At 29.9% G+C, this 23,160-nt stretch overlaps 3 protein-coding genes and 1 non-coding gene across 9 annotated transcripts; all 4 read left to right on the forward strand.

The window, feature by feature from the left end:
- Positions 1-1,717: 1,717 nt before the first annotated feature.
- LOC109808602 (protein FAR1-RELATED SEQUENCE 4) lies at positions 1,718-7,880 on the forward strand. Of its 6 annotated transcripts, XR_003805054.2 has the most exons (5): positions 1,721-1,891; positions 2,187-2,717; positions 3,036-4,939; positions 7,055-7,324; positions 7,449-7,880. XR_003805054.2 is itself a non-coding variant. In XM_029273497.2 (4 exons), the coding sequence occupies exons 2-3, from the start codon at positions 2,368-2,370 to the stop codon at positions 4,918-4,920; spliced, it is 2,235 nt and encodes a 744-aa protein (XP_029129330.1). In that variant the 5' UTR covers positions 1,718-1,891; positions 2,187-2,367; the 3' UTR covers positions 4,921-4,939; positions 5,032-7,040. The 6 variants fall into 6 exon arrangements, 5 of the variants coding, with proteins under 5 accessions (XP_029129330.1, XP_020227243.1, XP_020227242.1 ...); XM_029273497.2 differs by lacking the exons at positions 7,055-7,324; positions 7,449-7,880 and adding an exon at positions 5,032-7,040 and having other exon boundaries at positions 1,718-1,891; XM_020371654.3 differs by lacking the exon at positions 7,449-7,880 and having other exon boundaries at positions 1,719-1,891; positions 3,036-4,955; positions 7,055-7,393.
- A 1,148-nt stretch (positions 7,881-9,028) lies between these two features.
- LOC109809944 (uncharacterized) lies at positions 9,029-10,807 on the forward strand. Its single transcript, XM_020373377.3, has 2 exons — positions 9,029-10,303; positions 10,508-10,807. Exons 1-2 carry the CDS (start codon positions 9,136-9,138, stop codon positions 10,651-10,653), a joined length of 1,314 nt encoding a protein of 437 aa, XP_020228966.1. The 5' UTR covers positions 9,029-9,135; the 3' UTR covers positions 10,654-10,807.
- A 5,971-nt stretch (positions 10,808-16,778) lies between these two features.
- Positions 16,779-20,689, forward strand: LOC109808124 (CBL-interacting serine/threonine-protein kinase 1). The gene is made up of 12 exons (XM_083075817.1): positions 16,779-17,080; positions 17,280-17,342; positions 18,429-18,500; positions 18,672-18,779; positions 18,866-18,946; positions 19,031-19,210; positions 19,309-19,515; positions 19,602-19,709; positions 19,829-19,945; positions 20,061-20,123; positions 20,218-20,292; positions 20,382-20,689. Exons 1-12 carry the CDS (start codon positions 16,922-16,924, stop codon positions 20,430-20,432), a joined length of 1,284 nt encoding a protein of 427 aa, XP_082931943.1. The 5' UTR covers positions 16,779-16,921; the 3' UTR covers positions 20,433-20,689.
- Positions 20,690-22,399: 1,710 nt separating this feature from the next.
- LOC114916577 (U2 spliceosomal RNA) lies at positions 22,400-22,595 on the forward strand. The gene has a single exon (XR_003805134.1). It is a non-coding gene; the product is annotated as a U2 spliceosomal RNA (small nuclear RNA).
- Positions 22,596-23,160: the final 565 nt, after the last annotated feature.

The following is a 23,160-nucleotide window of genomic DNA, read 5'->3' on the forward strand; positions in this document are numbered from 1 at the left end:
CATGGATGTTGATTTGAAAAAGAAACACATAAAGTTTTTTTTTATAAAAAAAATACTTCTTTATGGATAATGTGAAAGTTAATGTTCTTATCCTGATATTGTGATATCTAATGAGATTATAATAAAAAAGAGATTAATAGTGATTTATTGTTAGTGTAATTTTTTTTTACATTATTAATTAATAAAAAAATTATCACTCATATAAATTTTAAAATTACTATTATAAAAGTTAACAAACTCATATTAAATAATGGTTTTGTGATTGAATAATTGTGTAAAATCATTTTAATTAGGGTTATTTTTCTGTTATAAAACTGTTATTTTTTTTAACTATATATACAAATAAAATACTTAATCCACGCGTTTGCCTTAGTGGTGAGGTTTGATTTGAATGATGGAGATTTTAGATTCTAAATTCAATGTTGTTAATGTGAATAAATATTTGAATCAAAGTTATAAAAAATAATTTATATATTGTAAAAGAATTACAAGAATTTATATGTGTCTAATAATATTAACAAAAATAATTAAATAAATGACTAGAAGCTGTGCATTTATATTTTTATCACGGGTATGCGTTTATATTTTTATGACACATTCGTATTTTAGTTTGTATAGCTTAAATATTTATTATATGATTGAAATTTATAATAAATTATATAATATAAATATTATATTTGAATATAATAAATTATACTCAAAATTATAAGTAAATGTTTTTAAATATATAAATTATATTTTAAATTTATAATAAATAATTTATATTTTAATATAAAATTATTTTCTAATTATTAATTCTTTTAAAAATGTTAAAATTTAATTTATAAATAATTATAATAAATAATATTTTTTTACAATATCTCATTAAAGAGAAGTCTCTAAAAATATCTTGTGAAATAATTATTCATATTTAATACATAAGTTTTAATTATGGTATTTATTGAATATTTAAACAATGCATTAAAAAATATATTAAGTAGTTTTTAATGTAGTAATTGACCTGCAACGTGATTATTGAAGCAAGGACTTTTATTATTTCTGGAAAAAATATATAGCGTTTGACTTGACTTTTTTTTATTTGTAAATTTCTCTTATTATATTTTTTCATATTATATAAAATAGAATAAAGTAATATTTGTTTTGACATATTTATACAGTAATTTAATCACACCACAATTTTTTATTTTTATTATAATTATTTTAAATTTTATACTAAAATTAACAATTAATTAATTAATGTACCATTAAATTCTTCTTACAAAATTGGAAAAACTTAAAAATAGGTAGATCAATTGTTTTTTTTTATCACAGATCAAATATTATGTTAGGTATAAATTTTCCACACGCAATATGAAGTGAAATGTTAGAAAATATAACTTGAAATTGTTATTAAAAAATTATCTTAATTAACTAAATATTATTTCATTAAAATAAAAAAAAAATTAAAATGTAAATATTTAAAACTTTTAATAAAATTTTAAAGGATAATTTGAATCAATATGTTATTTAATATCAATTTATAATTTGAATCATTAAAATATTATGTATTAAAGTTTTAACCATATGAGTAATGTAATTAAAATGACCAAATATTAATTTAATATAAAATTTATTGGCAAAACAGAAAACAGCTGCTTTTAAAAGGAAAAGGAAAATACATGTTTTGGATAGTGAAAAAAAAAAAAAAAAAAAAAAAAAAGTGGAGTGGTGTCATGTGGAAATCTTTGAGAAAGGTGAAAGTGAAGTGACGTTTTCGAAACGTCGTCGTAGAGAGAGGTTTCAACTTTCACACATTTGGGCGTAACATACAACACAACGGAGTTTTCTCCCTCCGATTGGTTCCTCTGCAAAAACCAACACCCACAATTGCACCTTCCATTCTGCATTTTAGGTTCCTTTCTTATTCTTCATTAGGGTTTTTTTTTTCAATTACATTTTTTGCCATCACTCTTCTGCTTTCAAGATAATATCAATTCACTTATTTTTCTTTTTTCTATCACTCAACGTTTTTTCTTTTCTCTAAATCACAGGTTTTTCATGTGGGCAGTTTTTTTTTTTTTTTTTTTTTTTGTTAAAGATTGGATTTTTATCTAAAATTTATATGGTTTACTAGATTATGTTGTGTTTGTTGTATGTGTAATTCGCTTATGAAATTTGATACCAAACATGACTTCGGATTTTGGCAGTGAAATTTACTTCTTGGGCCCTTTGCAGTGAAGAGTTCAGAGTGCTAAATGCAACAACCCGTTTCACTGTTTATTATTATCTACCCTGATATTTGACTTTGAGCTATGAGAGTTGCATTTTCTCACTGGCACCTTTTCTTCTGAAAAGAAAAATAATTATATAATTGCTACTTGGTAGGCTATGGATACGAGGAAAGTTATAGCTATATGTCAATCAGGAGGAGAGTTTGTAACTGATAAGGATGGCTTATTGTCATACAGTGGGGGGGATGCCTATGCAATAGACATTGATCAGCAGACAAGTTTGAGTGATTTTAAGTCAGAGATAGCAGAAATGTTCAACTGCAATGTAAGTACGATGATTATCAAGTACTTCCTTCCTGGCAACAAGAGAACACTTATTACAGTGTCAAAAGACAAGGATTTGCAACGCATGGTCACTTTCATTGGGGATGCTAACACGGTTGATGTGTTTGTTATGTCAGACGAAGGAGCGGCTCGAAACAACAATTCCATCATGCCTGGTAGTAGGTAGTAGTTATTCACATGTTCTGTTTGTTTATCAATCATCTTACTTAGACTTGCTTAGATAATAATAGACATTTATTATATATATAGTTTAATTTGACTGAAATGCAGAAATCCCTGCTTGGATATGATGTTTAAGAGTTGTACATATTTTTAATACCATATTTTTCTGTTGTCTCAAGTTGTCAAGTTAGTGATGTGCCCTACATAATTGGACTGATGTGGCTGTGACCAAATAATAATGGACATGGGATGTGTTAAATTCATATGCTTTCATGTGTGCTTTATTTTGGAACTCTTATAGAAGACTTGTTATTGCAGGTCAAGCAGGACAACTGTGTCAGAAGGCACTGTACCTGTCATTGCTCCTATTGATGTCATTGTTGATACTGTCCAATGCATGGATCAAGTAGAGGTAGCTAATGAAGTCCCTGCACGTTCTATTTGTTCTGGGGGAAATGATGACAATCATCGTAAAGCTGCACAGCAGTGGGAAAATACCATCACTGGTGTGGGCCAAAGGTTCAATAGTTTTAGTGAATTTCGGGAAGCATTGCATAAATACTCTATTGCTCATGGGTTTGCATACAAGTATAAGAAAAATGATAGTCATCGTGTCACGGTCAAATGTAAATCTCAAGGCTGTCCTTGGAGAATATATGCATCAAGATTGTCAACCACTCAGTTGATTTGCATTAAGAAGATGCACTACAATCATACTTGTGAAGGATCTGCCGTTAAAGCTGGGTACCGAGCAACTAGGGGTTGGGTGGGAAGTATTATAAAAGAGAAATTGAAAGATTCACCCAATTACAAGCCGAAGGATATTGCTGATGACATAAAACGGGAGTATGGTATTCAGTTAAATTATTCTCAAGCATGGCGTGCAAAGGAAATTGCTAGAGAACAGCTTCAAGGCTCCTACAAAGAGGCATATACTCAGTTACCATTTTTTTGTGAGAAGATAAAAGAGACCAATCCGGGGAGTTTTGCAACATTCACCACTAAAGATGACTCAAGTTTTCATCGTCTCTTTGTATCATTTCATGCCTCAATATCTGGTTTCCAGCTAGGCTGTCGCCCTCTCATTTTCCTTGACAGTACTCCTTTGAACTCAAAGTACCAAGGTGAGTTATTGGCTGCCACCGCTGTGGATGGAAATGATGGCATTTTTCCTGTAGCCTTTGCAGTTGTAGACACCGAGACTGAAGACAACTGGTGCTGGTTTCTGCAGGAACTGAAATCAGCAATATCAACATCTGAGCAGATCACATTTGTTGCGGATTTTCAAAATGGTTTAAAAAAGTCATTGTCTGATAAATTTGAAAAAGTTTACCACAGCTATTGTTTACGTCACCTCGCTGAGAAATTGAACAAGGACTTGAAGGGACAATTTTCTCACGAGGCCAGACGTTTCATGATTAATGATTTTTATGCTGCTGCTTATGCACCCAAATTGGAGACTTTTGAACGTAGCATTGAGAATATTAAAGGTATTTCCCCTGAAGCCTATGATTGGGTCATACAAAGTGAGCCAGAGCACTGGGCAAATGCATTTTTTAATGGAGCAAGGTATAATCTTCTGTCATCAAATTTTGGACAGCAATTCTACAGTTGGGTTTCAGAGGCACACGAATTGCCAATTACTCAAATGATTGATGCATTACGAGGTAAGATGATGGAAACAATTTATGCACGACGGGTGGAATCTAATCAATGGATGACAAAGTTGACACCATCCAAGGAGGAAATGCTCCAAAAGGAAACATTTGTTGCTCGTACACTCCAAGTACTGTTCTCACAGGGTAGCACATTTGAGGTCCGTGGAGAATCTATTGATATTGTTGATATCGATAATTGGGATTGTAGTTGCAAGGGATGGCAACTTACTGGTGTGCCCTGCTGTCATGCCATTGCTGTCTTTGAATGTGTCGGTCGGAGCCCATATGATTATTGTTCGAGATACTTCACAGTTGAGAATTATCGATTAACATATGCAGAATCTATTCACCCTGTGCCAAATGTTGACAGACCAGTCCAGAGTGAATTGAATGTTGCAGTTACTGTAACCCCTCCACCAACTAAGCGTCCTCCAGGTCGGCCAAAAATGAAGCAAGTTGAATCGATAGACATAATTAAACGACAGCTTCAGTGCAGTAAGTGCAAGGGACTTGGCCACAATAGGAAGACATGCAAACTTTCATAGTATCAGAATTCACAACATAGTAAGCAGTTCTTTCTGTAAGTCTTTCTTTCTGCATGCACTTGGGTCTCTGTATACAATGTATGACTTTCAGGTGTGTATGTTTGTTGCCAGGCTATATTTTTTGCATAAAATTGCTGGACTGGATTCATGTGAATTTTTAGACCTTCCAAACTTGTTGTAGCCTGTTTGGTTTGAACTTTCTTTTAAAGGGAACCCACTTCCACACTTTCCAACACACTCAGACACTTCCAACCCAGCCTTTATGAGGAGGAGGAGATTTTTCTTTCCCATGAGTTATTGTCAGCATTCAAGCAATTCTAATACAAACAGAGCCTTATAGAAGCAATTGCAACCATTTTTTTTTATTTTAAATTTTTTCCAACAGTCATTCATGTGATTGTTACCCAAATGGCTAGTTAAACTCAAGGGGTGTAAATTGAGTTTTTTTAAAAACTTTTTCCCAAATCAACTTATAAACACTTGGATTGGATATAAGTATTGAATAGATTAAAAATAGCTGCAGGCCTTAGAAACAATTTAATTGAAGATGCGGGCCATAGCCCAATTATCAATTTTGATGGAAGAACAATAATAAAACCTAAAATCCAATTAGAATTGGAATAACCTTAAAAACAAATAAATTGATATAGAATGCTTAAAACCTAATTATCATTATCAATTTCTAATTTTCTATAAAGAACAATAATAAAGGAATTGAAATACTCAAATATAAAAACGTTAGGGATAAAGAAAAGTGTACCAAAGATTTATACTAGACTACTAGTTCTGTCACCAATCACTTTGATCTAGTCCTCAAGCTACGCTTGAAATTTCTTCTACTATCTAATCAGAGTATTACAACTGTATAACTTCTTTTTTTTTCTCTAGGAAACCCACCTTGATAATCCAACCCCAAGATGCCTCACTCTAAATTACTCCAATAAAGAGTGTCAGCAACACACTTTCTAATACACTCCTCGTAATACATCCACTCTTATTAGTTAGAATTTATTAAAAACTATAAAATCAAATGAGAGAATCATTAAATAAGATGTGAGATCCACCAAATTTTATGTTTTCCAATAAATTTCAATTAATAAGAGTGAATATGTTTAAAAGAATGTGGCAGAGAATCTGCAGTTAGCATTTCTCTTACTCCAATACCCTAAGGATACCATACCTTAGAAAAACCAGGGAATACCACACCTTGAAAAACCTAAGGATACCACCCTTTAACAGAAGAGAAGAATTTTGAATTTTAAAAACCATTCCTTTTATAATAGCATAGCATTTTAATAAGGGTTATTTGGTCATTTTAGAATTCTGAAATCCTTAATTTGTATAATTGGTTTGAATATATTTATAATAGGCTTTTAATTAAGTGATAGTTTGAAAATTCTGGAAATCCTATATTAATTTTGTGATTAGTATATTAATAAGAAATCCATTTGAAAATTGATTTATGATAGAAATACTTGATTTTTTGAACTGTATGCTGGTAATGGATTACACAAGGTGATAATCAGTTATTTGCGTATTTAACACCACAAATAACAATTTCAACTATTTGTAATAATCGATCACCAGCAATTACCACAATATTTATATTCAAAATAAGTTTTACAATAAATATTTTCAATAGTTTTGTTTAACAATTATATATTTTGTAAATCATATTAATTCTAAGTTTAGGTGTTTAGAATTTATTCCAAAAATATTTCATATTTATTTAAAGCCAAGTTATAGAAACCTTGGATTTTCAAAAAGGTGTTTAATATTTTTTATAACATTTGAAAATCACTTTATCTGAGGAAAATATTGTTTCACAAATTATTCTAACAAGCCAATCGCAGTTGAATTTAGAATCCTTACACATGTTCATAATCAGGATTAGGGATTTTATCTGTTGTGTTAAATCTTTTATACCTTAACAGTAAGAGGTCGTGTTCTTCAGTTATGTCATACATCAGCATGCCATGCATTCTAATCTTCACATAATAGCATGTCTAAATCATTGAATATGTCTTAAATGTTTAACCATCCATATAAATGCTTAATGCTTATTATTTGGAATTACATGATTATTTTTCCCATTAAACTAATACAAGAAATTTGAAACATTTGTGTGACACAGGGAATCATTTTTAAACATAATGCATATCTCTGAGCTATTTCCAACAACAGTAAAGAATTGAGATACATTTTAGTGGCTGCATGGGATTTGGTTCGGATCTCCAAGATTCTTGTGCTGACTATCTAGACATTATCAAATTGCGATATTAGTCAGTTTTTCTCTTGTTTTCCCCTATCCAATGTTATCTTCCAGGAAACAAATTACTTCATCCTCTGAAGTATATATATTTTGTATACTGTTAAGGTAGAACAGAAACCAAGAGTTCTCAGTGTAGGCTTTCTTTGCTATTTTCTATTCATTTGATTTTATTTATTTAATAGAATCTCATTCTCAGCTGAAGATATTCTCTTAGATGTTACCTTGGCTTGTGATTTTCTTATAGAGCCATTTTCAGGAGGTGCCTCCTTAACTTCATCATGATTGGTAGAAGACATTTAGATATGTTGCACAGAATACAAGCTGCAAGAGTGCTTATGTGAAGTCTCGTTTGCCTACCTTACCGAATGTCAAATTTATATTCATTATAGTTCTTTCTTAATGATATTTGAAGGTATCTTCATTAGATTTTATTTCTCAATTTTACCGGGCAAATTTATCGAACAGATGTTAGATTTTAGCCCAAAATATGTATCATGATGTGGTCTTACTCGTCCAATTCCTTTCCTATGTCCTCATGGTTGTAATTATGTGATCGGGCAAAATTTTGTAGCACAACTAATTTTGATGGTTCTGGTGAACTTGTGTTTACCATGCTTCAGAAGTTTGTATACCTGATGTAATTATTTCAGTAAGAGAAAGTAAAAGTAATTCAATTTTAATGTCATAATTATTTCAGTAAATTATAAATTGAATGTTTTTATATAGAAAAACTGGGGTCTATATATGTAACTTCTCAAAAAATTATGAAGTGGTAAAGGCCAGGCTACATGCCAGGTTTGTGGGGTGAGTTTATTTATTTGCATGATCTTTGAGGATTTATTTATGTTTAGATAATAAGAGAAAGAGAGGAAAGAAATTAGAGAAATAATAGAAGAAGAAAAAAATGTGTTATTTGGGTAAAAGTAAATAAGAAAAAAATAGAGAAATTTGTTTAGACGAATAGAAGAGGGGTAAAAAAATTTATATATGAATAAGTAATTTGTATAAAATAATTTATACTACTTAAAAAAATTTAATAAAAATATTTTTTAACACTTAATTATTGTTTATTTTTTATATTATAAAAAATTATTTAAATTTTAAGATCTAAAATAAAGAAAATGAAAAGGAGATCTTCTCATCATTTCATGCCAATTTGAGGGTAAAGTGTTTTCTTGTGTGCCTAGTATAAAAAACTTCTTTGTAACTCAATTTATAAGCACATTAATCCATATTTCCAAACAATTGAGATTTTTTAATTCAATTTTTATGTATTAAAAATTTTAGAAACATAAAGTATACTACAAATTTTAACCGGAGAATAAACTGTTTGTCATAAGCAGTATTTAGAACATCTTAATTGAATCGGAGAAGCGTGAAGAAAATAACGTTAACTCGATAAGGCAGAGCATTGATGCGTTGGACGGTTGCAGAGAATAAAAATAAAAGAACAACATAATTGACAGATAACTTTCTCTTCCGAGTTTGTGATAAATAATTTGATCTTCAACTTGATATGATGAAAAAAAAAATCCTTAAATAGATGTCGGTACTCGAGTTTCTTAAACAGATGTTTGGATTAAAATAAAGAAGTAAAAGCAATAGGGAGTACAAGAAGCAGCCAGAAAAGAAGTAACAAGTTCTAGTCGTGCATGCTTTCATTCGGTTCCATCAGGGCATTGACACGCGCCAACTCGAAATAATGTCATGCAGTTTGACACCGTTGTTCCTCCAACTGACACGTAAATTTTAACATGTTTGTAACCAAGCCACGTTGCATGCATCACACCCCATCTTTATCAACTCACTCCCTCATATATATAACCCCCCATTCTCAACCTCCCTCCACCACTACCTACACTTCCTTACTCGTGAAACCTTTCCAACTAGTTCTTATTTGTTCTACATTTCAACCTTTCATTTTCATTATATTGTTGCTGCTTATGATGGCTTCGAGGGTGGTTTCGCTTATGGTGATGATGGTGATGTTGTTTGCCATGAGTTGTAACTGCACTAGCGTTGGCCACATGCCTTCAACCAAAGAGGATGGTCACGATTATCAGGAGGCCAAAGCCAAGACAACACAAACTGCGAACAAGGCCATGGAAACAGGCCAAGAGGGCAAAGAAGCCGCTGAGTCATGGACAGAATGGGCCAAAGAGAAACTCAGTGAAGGACTTGGCTTCAAACATGATCAAGAACCTAAGGACACCACCACTAAGAAAGTCTCTGACTGTGCCACTGACACTGCACACAAATCAAAGGAATGTGCTAGTCACGCTGCTCAGAAATCAAAGGACTATGCTGGTGATGCTGCACAGAAGACCAAGGACTATGCTGGTGATGCTACTCAGAAATCAAAGGATTATGCTGGTGATGCTGCTCAGAAATCAAAGGATTATGCTGGTGATGCTGCTCAGAAATCAAAGGATTATGTTGGTGACACTGCTCAGAAATCAAAGGATTATGTTGTTGATACTGCTCAGAAGACCAAGGATTGTGCCACTGATGCTGCACAGAAGACTAAAGATTATGCTGCTCAGAAGACCAAGGACTATGCAAGTGATGCAAGTGATGCTGCAAAGAAGACTAAGGATTATGCTGCTCAAAAGACCAAGGAATATGCAAGTGATGCTGGCGATGCTGCACAGAAAACTAAAGATTGTGCTGCACAGAAGACCAAGGACTATGCAAGTGGTGCTGCACAGAAGACCAAGGACTATGCAGGTGATGCTGCGCACAAGGCCAAGGACTATGCAGGTGATGCTGCGCACAAGGCCAAGGACTATGCAAGTGGTGGTGCTGAAAAGGCCAAGTACTATGCAAGTGACGGTGCACAGAATGCCAAGGATTATGCAAGTGATGCAGCGCAGAAGACAAAAGACTGTGCTGGTGGTGCTGCTCACAAGTCCAAAGAGGCTTCTGAATATGAAACTGACTCGGCTCAGAAGACCAAACACTATGCTGATGATGCTGCTAAGAGAAGCAAAGAGGCGTCTGAATATGCCAGTGATGCGGCTCAGAGGACCAAAGAGGCTTCTGATCAAGCCAGTGACACAGCACAGAGTACAAAAGACTACTACAGAGAAAAATTCCAAGACATTGCGGCTGGTTGGTACACTAACTTCAATAACTTTTCCCACACACTTAAAGGGTCTCTTAGATTTTTCCAAAGTAATTTCATGTTACTTAATTATTAGCAATAATACATTGTAATATAAAAAAATGTGTGAAGGACCAAGGGAGTTATTAAGGGTAAAGTATTTTAAGAATAATGAAAATCACACTTAACATTTATTATATTTGAATGTGCAGAGGCTGGTCAATACAGTGCAGAGAAGGCTAGAGAAATGAAGGATGCAGCAGCAGAGAAGGCTGGTGACATAGCAAAGGCTGCGAAGCAAAAATCAAAGGAGATGAAGGACAAATTAGGTGGACAACACCGTGATGCTGAGCTTTGAATCACCTCTTCTGCCACAAAATAATCTTGTGTGTTTGTTTGTATATAGTGGACTGTGTCTTTGTGTAATGGTCGATGATGGAATGTTTTCTTCAACTTTAGTTCAAAAATAATACATGTCATTTCTTCCAATAACAAGTGCAATGCTTCTAGTATCCATATAAGGCTTGTTTATTGAACGCTTTAGCCTCCACCACATAAGTAATAAATACACAATATACTAATTTTGCTATTGGATGACTTATTTAAAAATTAGTTTCTAAAATATTTTTTTTTATTATTTTCATGAAAAAATTAGAAGTGTATAAGATTCATCTTAACGAATCTTAAGCCCAATTTGGGATGGGGGTGGAGAACCCAAGCATATTATTGAGAGTTGATAATGTATTCCGCGTCTTCTTGGGCCATACTATTTATGGGTCTCTTTTTGTTTTCCACACCCTCACTTTTTTTTATTTGATCTTTTTTATTATTTCCATAAATATTGTTTTTCTCCTTCATCTTTATACTCCCACCACTTTTTCGTAAATCTTGTATATACTAGTTTTTATAACATCGAATGTATAGTAAAACTAGTTTCTGAAATATAATTTTGTATGTATATAATATGAAATCTAATTTTCATAAATATCAGAATATAATTACATTATATAAACTAACTAATAGGTGGAACATTCCGTGTTTTTATATTTTATTTAAAAAATTAAAATAAAATAAAAATTATATAAATATGTAAAAAAGGGATTTAACTAATATTTTATTTAAAAGTTAAAATTATTAATTAACGAAAATAATTAATTGATAAAATAGTAGAGTAAGTATTTATTAAAAGAGAATAGTAATTATTAAAAAATTATTAATTTTTTATTTTTAATAATAAAAAAGTATAATAATCTATTTAAGGTGATTATTAAAAAGATTTTTCTTATATATTATTAAAGTATATAAAGTAGTTTTTATAAAATAATATTTTTTGTCAAACAATAAAATAATAGCTGGATAGTATGAAGAACGTGAAAAGAAAGGAAAAAGTGTAAATAGCATCTGTGGCTCTCTTGTCATAGCAATGGCGGGCAAATTAATCTTTCTCCGGTGCCCATTATGATTATAAACTTAAGTTGCTGAATGATAATTATTTTCATCAACAAAAACAAAATGTTTCCACCATAACCAAAATTAATTATTTTCATAATCGGTTGGTTTGTTCTGTCAATAAATATAAATAATCGGTTGGCTAGAAAATATGTTTTCTATTTTTAATTTTAAATTCCACTTTATATTTATTTATTTTTAATTTTAAATATTAATATAAGAAATATAATATTTTATCATCATTATTTTATATAAATTATTGAAATAAAAATATTGTTCCATTTTTATATTTTAAAATAAAATAAAGAAACATATCATTCTAAAAAAAATGAAATGAATGAATTGTAACTTTTTATTATCAATTATAAAGCCTTGAAAAACTTTATATTTTATGCTTAATTTTTTTTATTTTGAACAATTTATTATCTTTTCCTTTAAATTATATTTGATCTTGATATCGTCTTAAAATTGTAGGTTTGATTTTGATATCGTCTTAAAATAATAAGTTTGATAGTTTTATAAAATTAATTTATAAGATAATAATTATTTTATACTTATATATTATATTTAAAAAATTAATTGATGTAGAATTTAAGTTTTTATTAATAATTTATTTTAATTTTTTCTTTGGTCGACCCGACAATCACTCCCAATTGATTGAGTAATTTTCAGTAAAGTAATATATATGTTAGAAAATACTGGCAATAATAAAAACACACAAAAAGTACTGGCAATAATTTTGATACTTAAAAAAAGCTAGGAAGAAAGGTGTAAGATAAAATGAATGATGTGACAGAAAGAAAAATATGAAAAAGCAGAATCACAAATTATTGTAAAAAAATAAGAATATTATTATTGTGGTTCGTTCATTGTGAGGAGCAACATTTTTTACATTTTATTTAGACTAAAGTACGTTGCACCTGAAATTATATAAATACTTTTTATTTTTTTTCACTCATAATAATCTCCTTTAATTATTTAAAAAATATTACACCAGCACTCTATATGCATTATATTAACCTATATTATATTGTGACTCTTATAAAAAAAAAATTCTGTAAATGTAATTTTTTTTAGAAATATTAGTAGAATTTAAATAAAATTTCGGATACTGTGGGTATAATTTATTGTTTATTTTACTGGAGGCCTCTAGTATTAGGTGAACACGTGAAACACGTGACGCTAGCACGTGTGACACTATTCAAATCTACTCTATCTTTTCTTTAATATTTTTTAACCATATTAAAAAATGTAACTAATATTTTAGATTTTACAAAAATAATATATTATACAATTTTCTAGATGTACTTTTATATTTTATATTAATTAAATATTAAAATATAATAATATATATATATATATATATATATTTAGTGTTTCATTGATATGTAAGATAATAATTAAAATGATATTTTTTTCCTAAAACTTCAAACTAAAGTTAAAAAACGGAACGGAGAAAGTAGTATATTTAGTTATCTGTTTAGCTTGTCATCCGTTAATAATAATAATTTGACATTTTTTTTTCTATCTCACAAAAAATAAAATAGGAAAAAAGTAATTATGCATAGCATTTTTCACGATTATAATAAAATATATATATAATTTACTGAAACTGATTTTTGTGGGGGAGGAAAAACTTGTTTTTGCGGGTTTAAAATTCATTTAATAATTTTCTTAGCATTTATTATGTATCATATTAACAAATAATTTTATTAGTCAAAATATTATTTAGAATATTTGTTAGTGTAATACAAAATATTGTTATTATAAGTTTATAATGTTTATATTAATAATTTAAAATTTATAAATATACAATAGATTAATTAAAAATAATCGTTATTATATAATTCTTTATAATGATAAATGAATAATCGTAATAAATATCGTAATGAAAAGCGTACGAGGTCGTGAAAAGCCAATTCCATAAACATAAGCATGCTGCATGCCAAAAGAAAAGACAAAAAATCCTGTGCCTTAACATTATTAAATTATTATATATAATTAATTATGGACCAAACCTAAATCGTTGATCTAATTAAAGTTACAAAAATAAAACAATCTTTTCACAGTAACATGTCGCATGTGCATTATACGCTCTCTTCCTACCTTCTTGGTTGGATCATCATAATAATATTATTTAGCGTAAAATTGCTTAGAACTTTTAATTTTAATTTATTTTTACAACTGCCAAAATTGTTTAGAACTTTTAATTAATTATTAATCGGTCAATGACATTGACCTTCAAATATATTTTTTTTCTTTCGTATCATTATTTTAAGATTTTGTCTTAAATTAAGTTAATTCAATCAAAAAATAAGTAAAGTTTAAATATTATTTTTGTTAAAGAAAAAAGAAAATAATAAAAGTTAAAAGTCGTTTAATCCAATGATAGTCTATTGTCGGTGACAGTTGTCTGTAGAAGAAATCTATATATTTGCTGAAGTTATTTTTCTTTGGATGAAAGAACCTAATCCATAATTAGCCACAATAAATCCAATTATTCGAAATTGGAAAAGGTATAGTTTCCGAAAGTGGAGAAATTTCACTCGAATATGAGGAAATATCCGAGGGTCCCATTAAATGTTCCTTAGAATGTATCCAAACACTAATAAGAATAAGATGATATTTTCATGTTTAAGTTAAAAATCAAATTTCAGTTTTTAGTTAAACAAGTGTAATACTATTTATATTAACAACTTTTAATTTTATGATATAAAATTTGTAATCCAAGAAGTATTTTTACTTGCCAACATAATGAAATAGTTTATGTTTTTAAACAATGCTATGTTATGAACGACAAAAAAGAAATCTTCTGAAATTTATATAATTAAATTAGAATAACCTGTAGCAGTTAATAAAAACACTTCTATTGATATAATTTAAGTCAAACTAGATTAACCCATTAATATTTCATAAGATTCAAAGTGAGTCGTATCTTAAAGAGAATAAGTTTCTTGCTAGATGAAAGACATTGGTTGAACTGAGTTTCTAATATATATTAATATATTAGACTTAAAGTAGATACCTTATATTTTATTAAAAAGAGTGCTTTATTATCAAAGTACATGCGTATGAGGGTGGCCAAGTCATGACGGTGAGCAGACAGAGAAATATAAGCATTGTTGAAAACGATTTTAATTTATTAACATTCTAAAAAAATTGTTTATTTCTGTTATGTAGTTTAAGTTTTAACTATTTTTTAAGTATATATGCAACCGTCATGAACATTAATTTATTATATAGTGTGTGTTTTTATATATTAGTACTAATAATGAAAATGCGATATATTTGTCCGTTAGCTGTTTTAAAAGTCTAATTGATGCTGGCTTATTTGAGCAAATTAATGTTAAAACAAACAATTTAATGAAATAATACGATCATGAATATCACACTTACATGTCATAATTATTAATAACGAAATTATCTCGTATCGAATGATTTATATATAAAATAATTGGATATGTATATAAACATATATAAACAATTAAAATTAATAACTCTATCAATATAATATATATAATTATATATATAGATATATAGAATAGGGTTCAAATGATACCGATGTAACACTTAGTATATAAAAGTTACATTGGTATCGTTTGAACTCTCCTCATATATATATATATATATATATACATGGGTGTGTGTTTAAATTTAGGTATTTTACTTGTATACAAATTCTGAAGGTGTATCTAGTGTTTCCAATTTTCAAGCATATATTGAGTAATAGTATGTATTTAATATCATTCATTAATATTATTAACGAATAGCATCCGTCACTTCATTAATATCATTAATATTATTACGTTTAAGATTTTTAAGAAATATACTCAATATAGGTGTAAAAACAGGAAATATAATTAATATTTTAAATTTTATAAAAAAATATAGTGTACTTTTTAATATATTCTTATCTTCCATATTAATTATACTTTTTGTCTTATTTTGCTCGATATTTAGCGAATTTCTTTTGTTTTATTTTGATTTTTATTTTGTAATATTAGTAAAATATTAAATATTTTTTTTTATAAACTAACATTGATGAATATAAGTGACAGAGGATTGTATCTCTTAATCAAAATGTTAAAGGTTGAATCTTGAGTACTGAATATGAAATACATTATGTTAGGAGGCGCTTTTATGTTTTTAAAAAAATACTACAATTACAAAAAATAGTTTTCTATAATATTCTTAATTATTTATTATGAAATGAGAAAATAAAAAAACATATAAATGAAAGATAATCTAATCCAATCTAATTAATATAAAAAATAATAAAATTTTAATTTAAAAAATTAATCTTTTTCATAAACCATCTTTTATTGAAATTTGATATAAGAATTATTAAAAAAAAGTCAAATAAACTTGTTAAAAGTTACTTATAATATTTGAGATTCACATCATATTCTCTTGTTTATTTGAGATTTGAAATAAGAAAAAAAAAACACAATTAATAATGTGTGACATGATTCATGTTGATACATAATTATCTCATAAACATAAAATTAAAAGTTCCATTTATTATTATGTGAATAAAAAATATTCATAGAAAGAAATGATTTTTTTAAAAATGATTATCAATAAAAATTAATTTTATACTACCAATAAACTAAAATTTATAATTAACATCGAGTATATGATATTATAAAAATCACTATGGTTACATAGAAGCAGAGTATAACTAACTATATAGGCTCACAATTATTTGGGAGGGAATTGACAACCTAACAAAAGAAGTAAGTACAATAAACTAAAAGCAAAACATTAATTTTATGATAAAGAAAAATAAAAAGGAGTGGAGGATAATTCATAAGAATCGCAAAAAACGTGGGGAACTAAGGAAATCACCGAATTAACATTCGTGGTGGGGTAGGTTGAGTAGTGCGTCATTTACAATTACGTGTAGGGCATCACTTACAATAACACCAATTAACTTTATTTTTTTATTATTTATTTATCATTTTCAAAATTAAAAAAAAAGGCATACAATTAATAGGTATTTATTTATTGTATGATAAAACCGTTGAGGTCGTAGTAGTAGCAGTACATGAGAAGGTTGCGTGTGTTCCGTAATCCATTTAAGACTTGTTTGGGTTTATTCATTATTCTCCTTCATCCACTGTGTGATGCGTTGTTCATAAAAGATAAAAGATAGAGTGAAAGAAGAAGAAGAAAAAATGGTGATTATAAACCTTGGGAAGTATGAGTTGGGTAGGACTCTTGGTGAAGGCAATTTCGGCAAAGTTAAGTTCGCCAGGAACACTGATTCTGGACAACCTTTTGCTGTTAAGATCATCGACAAGAACAAGATCCTCCAACTCAACATCACCAATCAGGTCTCTAATCGATTCATATGCACCATGCTGCGTTCTTACGTCTTTTCATCTCTATATTATTATATATAGTTGCCTTCTAACGTGAGACTCTAACATTCTAGTAAAGTTTTCGGTTTGAAATGTTTGATTTTGGTATATGAAAGAAAATTTGTAGAGTTGTATGTTTGAAAAATGTGTGGAATTGTGGTGAAAATTGCAGATAAAGAGGGAGATAGGGACCTTAAAGCTCCTCAAGCATCCGAATGTTGTTAGATTATATGAGGTACTGCCATGCTCTCTTCATATATTGAAAAACTACTATACCAAGAAAAAAAATTTTAACATTTTTTTTTTATGTGAGGTCAAAAATCTATTGAAACGAAAATTAAACACGTACAAAGTGTTATGTTATCAAGAGAATGTCTAACATATATATATATATATATATATATATATATATATATATATATATATATATTCTTAACATTCTTCTTTTATCATAAGTAGTTAAAAACTAGAAAAAGTTATTAAGTAAAAAATATTATTTAAATTATAATTTATTTATCATTTACTTTTTTTAAGATTAAAATATTGAATGATGGCACTCGTTGTTAAAAAGTATATATTTAATTTAATGCACTGCACATGGAAGATAGCAAACCCTACGTTATTATATCTTTTATGACTCTACCTTTCCGACGTTTTATGTGGACAATTCGAATTGAATATTCATTATTCAGTTTAGCAGAGTTCATGGAAGTGGGTTTTTTGATATCAAAGCACCAATCATTCCTGGATTCCGATATCACAGTGATTAATTAAATGAAACGGACGGTGGTTGGACTACAAAAACTTTTATTTTATTTCACTATATGTTGATTTGTCATATGTGGCATATTCATAGCATTGAATTGAGTAAAAAATGAAAGCAAAATTTAATTTGTTAATCGTTTGTCCTAATTTTAGTAATTTCTATGCATTCTCGCGTGGATTCCACCTCATAATCATATTACCCAATGAAGGCAGTGACTGAATGATTAACATGTGGCACAGGTGCTCATTTGGATTCAATTCCATTGCATCCCAATTATGAAAATGTCCGAATAAAAAAACTATTCTAATTATATAAAAAAAAAAACCATTGATGAACACATATTTTATTAAAATCCGATGGTCCCACCATATACAGTGTATGAATGCAATTGGTACGGCACACAGTTGACTGCAATTTTTTTCCCTCTCTGTATTGCTTGTGACTCTGTATAGAAATATGTTATGGGTTGGTCCCTTGCGCATTAAAGTAATCTATTGCCTCTGCAACTTGCAATTCTAACATGCATTTGTATCATTGACAACTATAATTACGCAGGTCTTGGCTAGCAAAACAAAAATTTATATGGTACTTGAGTACGTCAATGGAGGAGAGTTATTCAACAAAATTGTAAGAGAACATTAATTTTTAGAACTTAATAGTCATACATTATCATTTTACAGTTACAATAAATAAAAACTGATATGAATTTTGAGATAATTATTATAAAACGTAATGCATAACTTTTTTTTTTTTTTTTTCTGTTACCGATGGCATTTGATGAGTTAATTTTATTTACAGGCATCCAAAGGTAAACTCACAGAAGGTGAAAGCAGAAAGTTGTTCCAACAGTTGATTGATGGGGTGAGCTACTGCCACAGTAAAGGTGTCTTCCACAGAGATCTCAAGGTTCTTTCTCTCCCTTTTCATGTTGAAATTGCACTACATGGTTCATGTCTTGCATTTTACACACAAGTGATGCTATGTCTTTGCAGCTTGAGAATGTACTAGTGGATAACAACGGGAGCCTAAAAATAACTGATTTTGGCCTTAGTGCTTTACCTCAGCATCTTAGGGTACGATGACATTCTTTGAACCACACCTTACTGTAAAGCATTTTATTTTGGTTATTGGCTTATGTAATGACACTGAATTTTTAGGGAGATGAATTGCTGCATACAACTTGTGGAAGTCCAAATTATGTTGCACCAGAGGTTCTTGCTAATAAGGGCTATAACGGTGCAACATCAGATGCATGGTCATGTGGTGTTATATTGTTTGTAATCCTAACAGGATACCTACCATTTGATGATAGAAACCTTGTAGTTCTCTATCAGAAGGTATATTCATATTTGCCTCTATGTTCTCCTTTCACATTGTTAATATATAAAGTTTTATAAATTAATTCTCATTTTTTTTGGTCTGTGATGGATAACAGATTTTTAAAGGAGATGTTCAGATACCAAAATGGCTTTCACCTGGTGCACAAAACATGTTACAGAGGATTCTTGATCCCAACCCCGAAACACGGATAACGATGGCTGGGATCAAAGAAGATCCATGGTTCAAGCAGGGCTATGTTCCTGCAAATCCTGAGGATGAGGATGTATATGTTGATAATGAAGCCTTTTCCACCCATGAAGAGGTATTGTATTAGTGTTCTTCCACCCCTCCTATATATATATATATATTTTTTCTGTTGTAATCTAAAACTATTCTCATGGTAAATAGCCAAACGAAGCAGAACAGAGGAATTCAGGATCACCAACCCTTATCAATGCATTTCAGTTGATAGGGATGTCTTCATGCCTGGACCTCTCTGGCTTTTTTGAGAAAGAGGTGAGTAAGCAAGGAATTTGTACTATAATAAATTTTGAGCATAATTTCATGTGTCTTTGGACATTCACCACCTCCTAAAATTTAACTCATTTTAATGCACAACGTGGCTTGAGTTACAGGATGTCTCTGAGAGAAAGATAAGATTTACATCAAACCTTTCGGTTAAAGATCTGACTGAGAAAATTGAGGACACTGTGACAGAAATGGAATTTAGAGTCCAGAAGAAAAATGGCAAAGTTAGTAGTTAGTACTATTGCTTATGTTCTATTAAAGCTGCTTCTATTTCCAACAAACTTGCAAATAAGCAAAACGTTAGTTTAGCTAAAAGAAAATATAACGTCAATGTTTCAGTTGAAAGTGATACAAGAGAATAAGGAGCACAAAACACTTGGCTGCCTCTCAGTGGCAATAGAGGTAATGCATTCATTAATTCTAAACTAATCTTTATATCTTAATATCTGCGTATTTTGCTTATGCTAAGAAACTAACTTTGTTTCAAATATAACAGGTGTTTGAAATAAGCACATCATTGTATGTAGTAGAATTAAGGAAGTCTTATGGAGATGGTTCTGCATATAAGAAGGTACTTATTGATACTCACTCTTTCTATATTCTCCTTCTAAAATCAGGGACTGATGATGTCTACATATATTTTTTTTTCATACTTTGCAGTTATGCAAGAGATTATTGAAGGATTTGGGTGTTCCACCATGCAAGCACTAGTGAGCAAAGCAGGGAATTAAAAGTCAGATAATGTGTAGGTTATGATTTTTTTGCTCAGTTGGGATAGCTACACAGATGATATGAAAACCAATTCTAAAATGCATTAAAGAATAAGAGAAAAATGTACAAAGGTTAGATAGTGATGGCATCAATTTTGAATTGAGTAATCCATCGAATGGTTGAACCCGAAAGATGGCTTCTCCTTGTATAGTGAATCTGAAAGGCATTTTTTCTTAAATCAGCTTCAGTTTTTTCTATGGCCTTGTATACATATCGTGGAACTTTACGAACCATCAAACGAAAAGATTAATTAAAACTTTGGATAATTAATTAAATTGTTTAAGCCATAGAGATTTGAGCATCGACAAAAGAAGAGGACAGAAAAGAGACTGAATTTTATCAAATTGATATTGATTAAGCTAGTTTGAGTAAAAATTTTTAAAAATATATATATAGAGGAAAATAAAATAATTTTAAGAGGTAAAATTAAAAATTAACTCCTGCGTTTCAATTTTTTGAGGAATTCCTTCATTTAATTTCTTTATAAGTTGATGCGTACAAGTTAATTCTTGGGAGAAGTTTTATTTGTTTTACCTACTTGATTATTTTTTTCGTATGAATATTTATAGCAAAGTTTGTTCAAATTAACCCTTAATATATATTGGATATGTTATGATGTAATAATGAACATAAAGTATAATATAATAATCCTATTTTATAAAAAGAAGAAACAAATCAAATAATAAGGAAATACAAAAATTAATCCCAAGATATTCTAAATCACTATAACAAGATATTATTAAAAAAATTATATATTCTAACAAAGGAATAGTTAGATATCCACTAATTAGAGTGATTACAAAACGGGCCACTTTATTTCAATGTCTAACATGTTCACAAGACATTTCAATTAAAATTGACCTTTTAATGTAGTATAATACACTCATCACAACCCTCATGTTTGGGAAAATTCATCTCTCTTTCTTATTTTGTCGTTTATGTGGTGTGTTGGGAACCATGCACATATCAAACAAAAAAGTAGTTCAGATGTAATAATAATTACTAAGGAATGCAGTTTAACGTTGGGAGAGGTTGATTTAATTACGTCGTCAAAAGCAATTGAACAACATGCTTAGAGTACAGAGTTGGCTTTTAGGTTCCCATTCAAAACATGGGAATATAGTTGCCTGAAAACTTCCAAAATTAAACATGTTTCACGCAAAGGAAGGTGCGTAGCTATAACTCAACCAATATTTTCTTGTATTGATCATCTATGCACTAACTCAACCTCTCAACAAAATCAAATGCCAAAATAAAATTAGTTTGAATCAAACTAGGTACCAATTTATGTTCTTCAACCATGAACACGTAGTGAGAAAGTAAGTTTTGGCAATCTATGATGGGATCATTATGAAACTCTACATAAGTAAACTAATTTTTGAAACAAGACACAAAAATTGTGCAATATATGCAACGTAGATGAGATCTGGGAATCAATTAATACTGTATCATAAGTTGGATGGTTTTGTTCAGGAGGAAAGTGAGTACCCCATGTTCTACCATAATAAAAAACATTGCAATTGCTTGATTTATTAAAGACCAAATGAGGAGAGACCCTTCATATCCCCAAGAGAAGTGTTGTTTACAGACCTCGATTTAGAAGTGTTGTTATCGGTTTTCTCATTCACCAAGAGCAAGAACATCCCGTCTCAAAACCACTCAAAGTTGATATTTCTTTTCTATTCGCTCTTTTCAGGATCATCAGTTTTATGGTCCAACAATCATGAAAAAATGAATATGCTTACATCATCATGCACCCGTAAATCCGTAATCTGAGGTTCGAATGCGAGCAAAACCTGAACGTAATAGAAAAGTTATTTTGATGAAAAAGTCCCACATCCTTGAGAAGAGAGACCAATGACTTTGATGTTTTATAATAAAATGAACATCTCAACACATTGCAACTCATACCTTTCTCGGCCTTTTGGCTAAGATCAAGTGTAGTATCTGTTCTTATCAGTTTAATATCTGATATGTGGACCATCGGTTCATACGATATTAAATTATTTTTTTGAAGGGGAGAGTCCATTACAGTAGCTTGCTACTGGGTCTTTCGGGTGTCGCCCTTGTGTTGCACTACTGCTTGGGCCTGGCACACCCTCTACTCTAGTCGAAAATTTGTTTTATATTTTATATGATTCTTTGTGTTAGATATAAGTGTTGGGTGCAGCCCGCGAGCTTGTCATTTAGCCGTTGAAGTTGGACTAGTCAAATGCATTTTAGAATTAAAACTAAACTTTAAGGATCCATTTTGGTCACTTCTTTTGTTCATTATCTGTGTGGCTGAGGTGAAATTGTGTTAAACGGTCTAAAGAACATCATGCCTGGTTTGTAATTATTTGATGTCATGTTTGCCACCATTAAAAGTTTGAGAGAAGTTACAAATTGTCATATGATCTTCATATCTGCACTTCAATTAGCAAACCATCTTTCCTCAAATCCTGTTAGGTTGTTAGTTGCATACTCTGGAATTTGTGCTTAGTATTATTACTCCAATAATCAGTCAAAGTGAATCATAGCCACTTAATAAGTTGTTAGTTGTTAGACTCTCAGACACCTTGGTTGGACCTTACCTCATGCAAGGTTCTTGTCATTTGATTAAATGATTATCGTATAGATTCATAACACAATGAATAATCGAATCAGTCAATCAAGTATATTGATATAG

This window comes from Cajanus cajan, chromosome 5, assembly GCF_000230855.2.
Source record: "Cajanus cajan strain Asha chromosome 5, NIPB_CcT2T_4, whole genome shotgun sequence".
NCBI classification, from domain to species: Eukaryota; Viridiplantae; Streptophyta; class Magnoliopsida; order Fabales; family Fabaceae; genus Cajanus; species Cajanus cajan.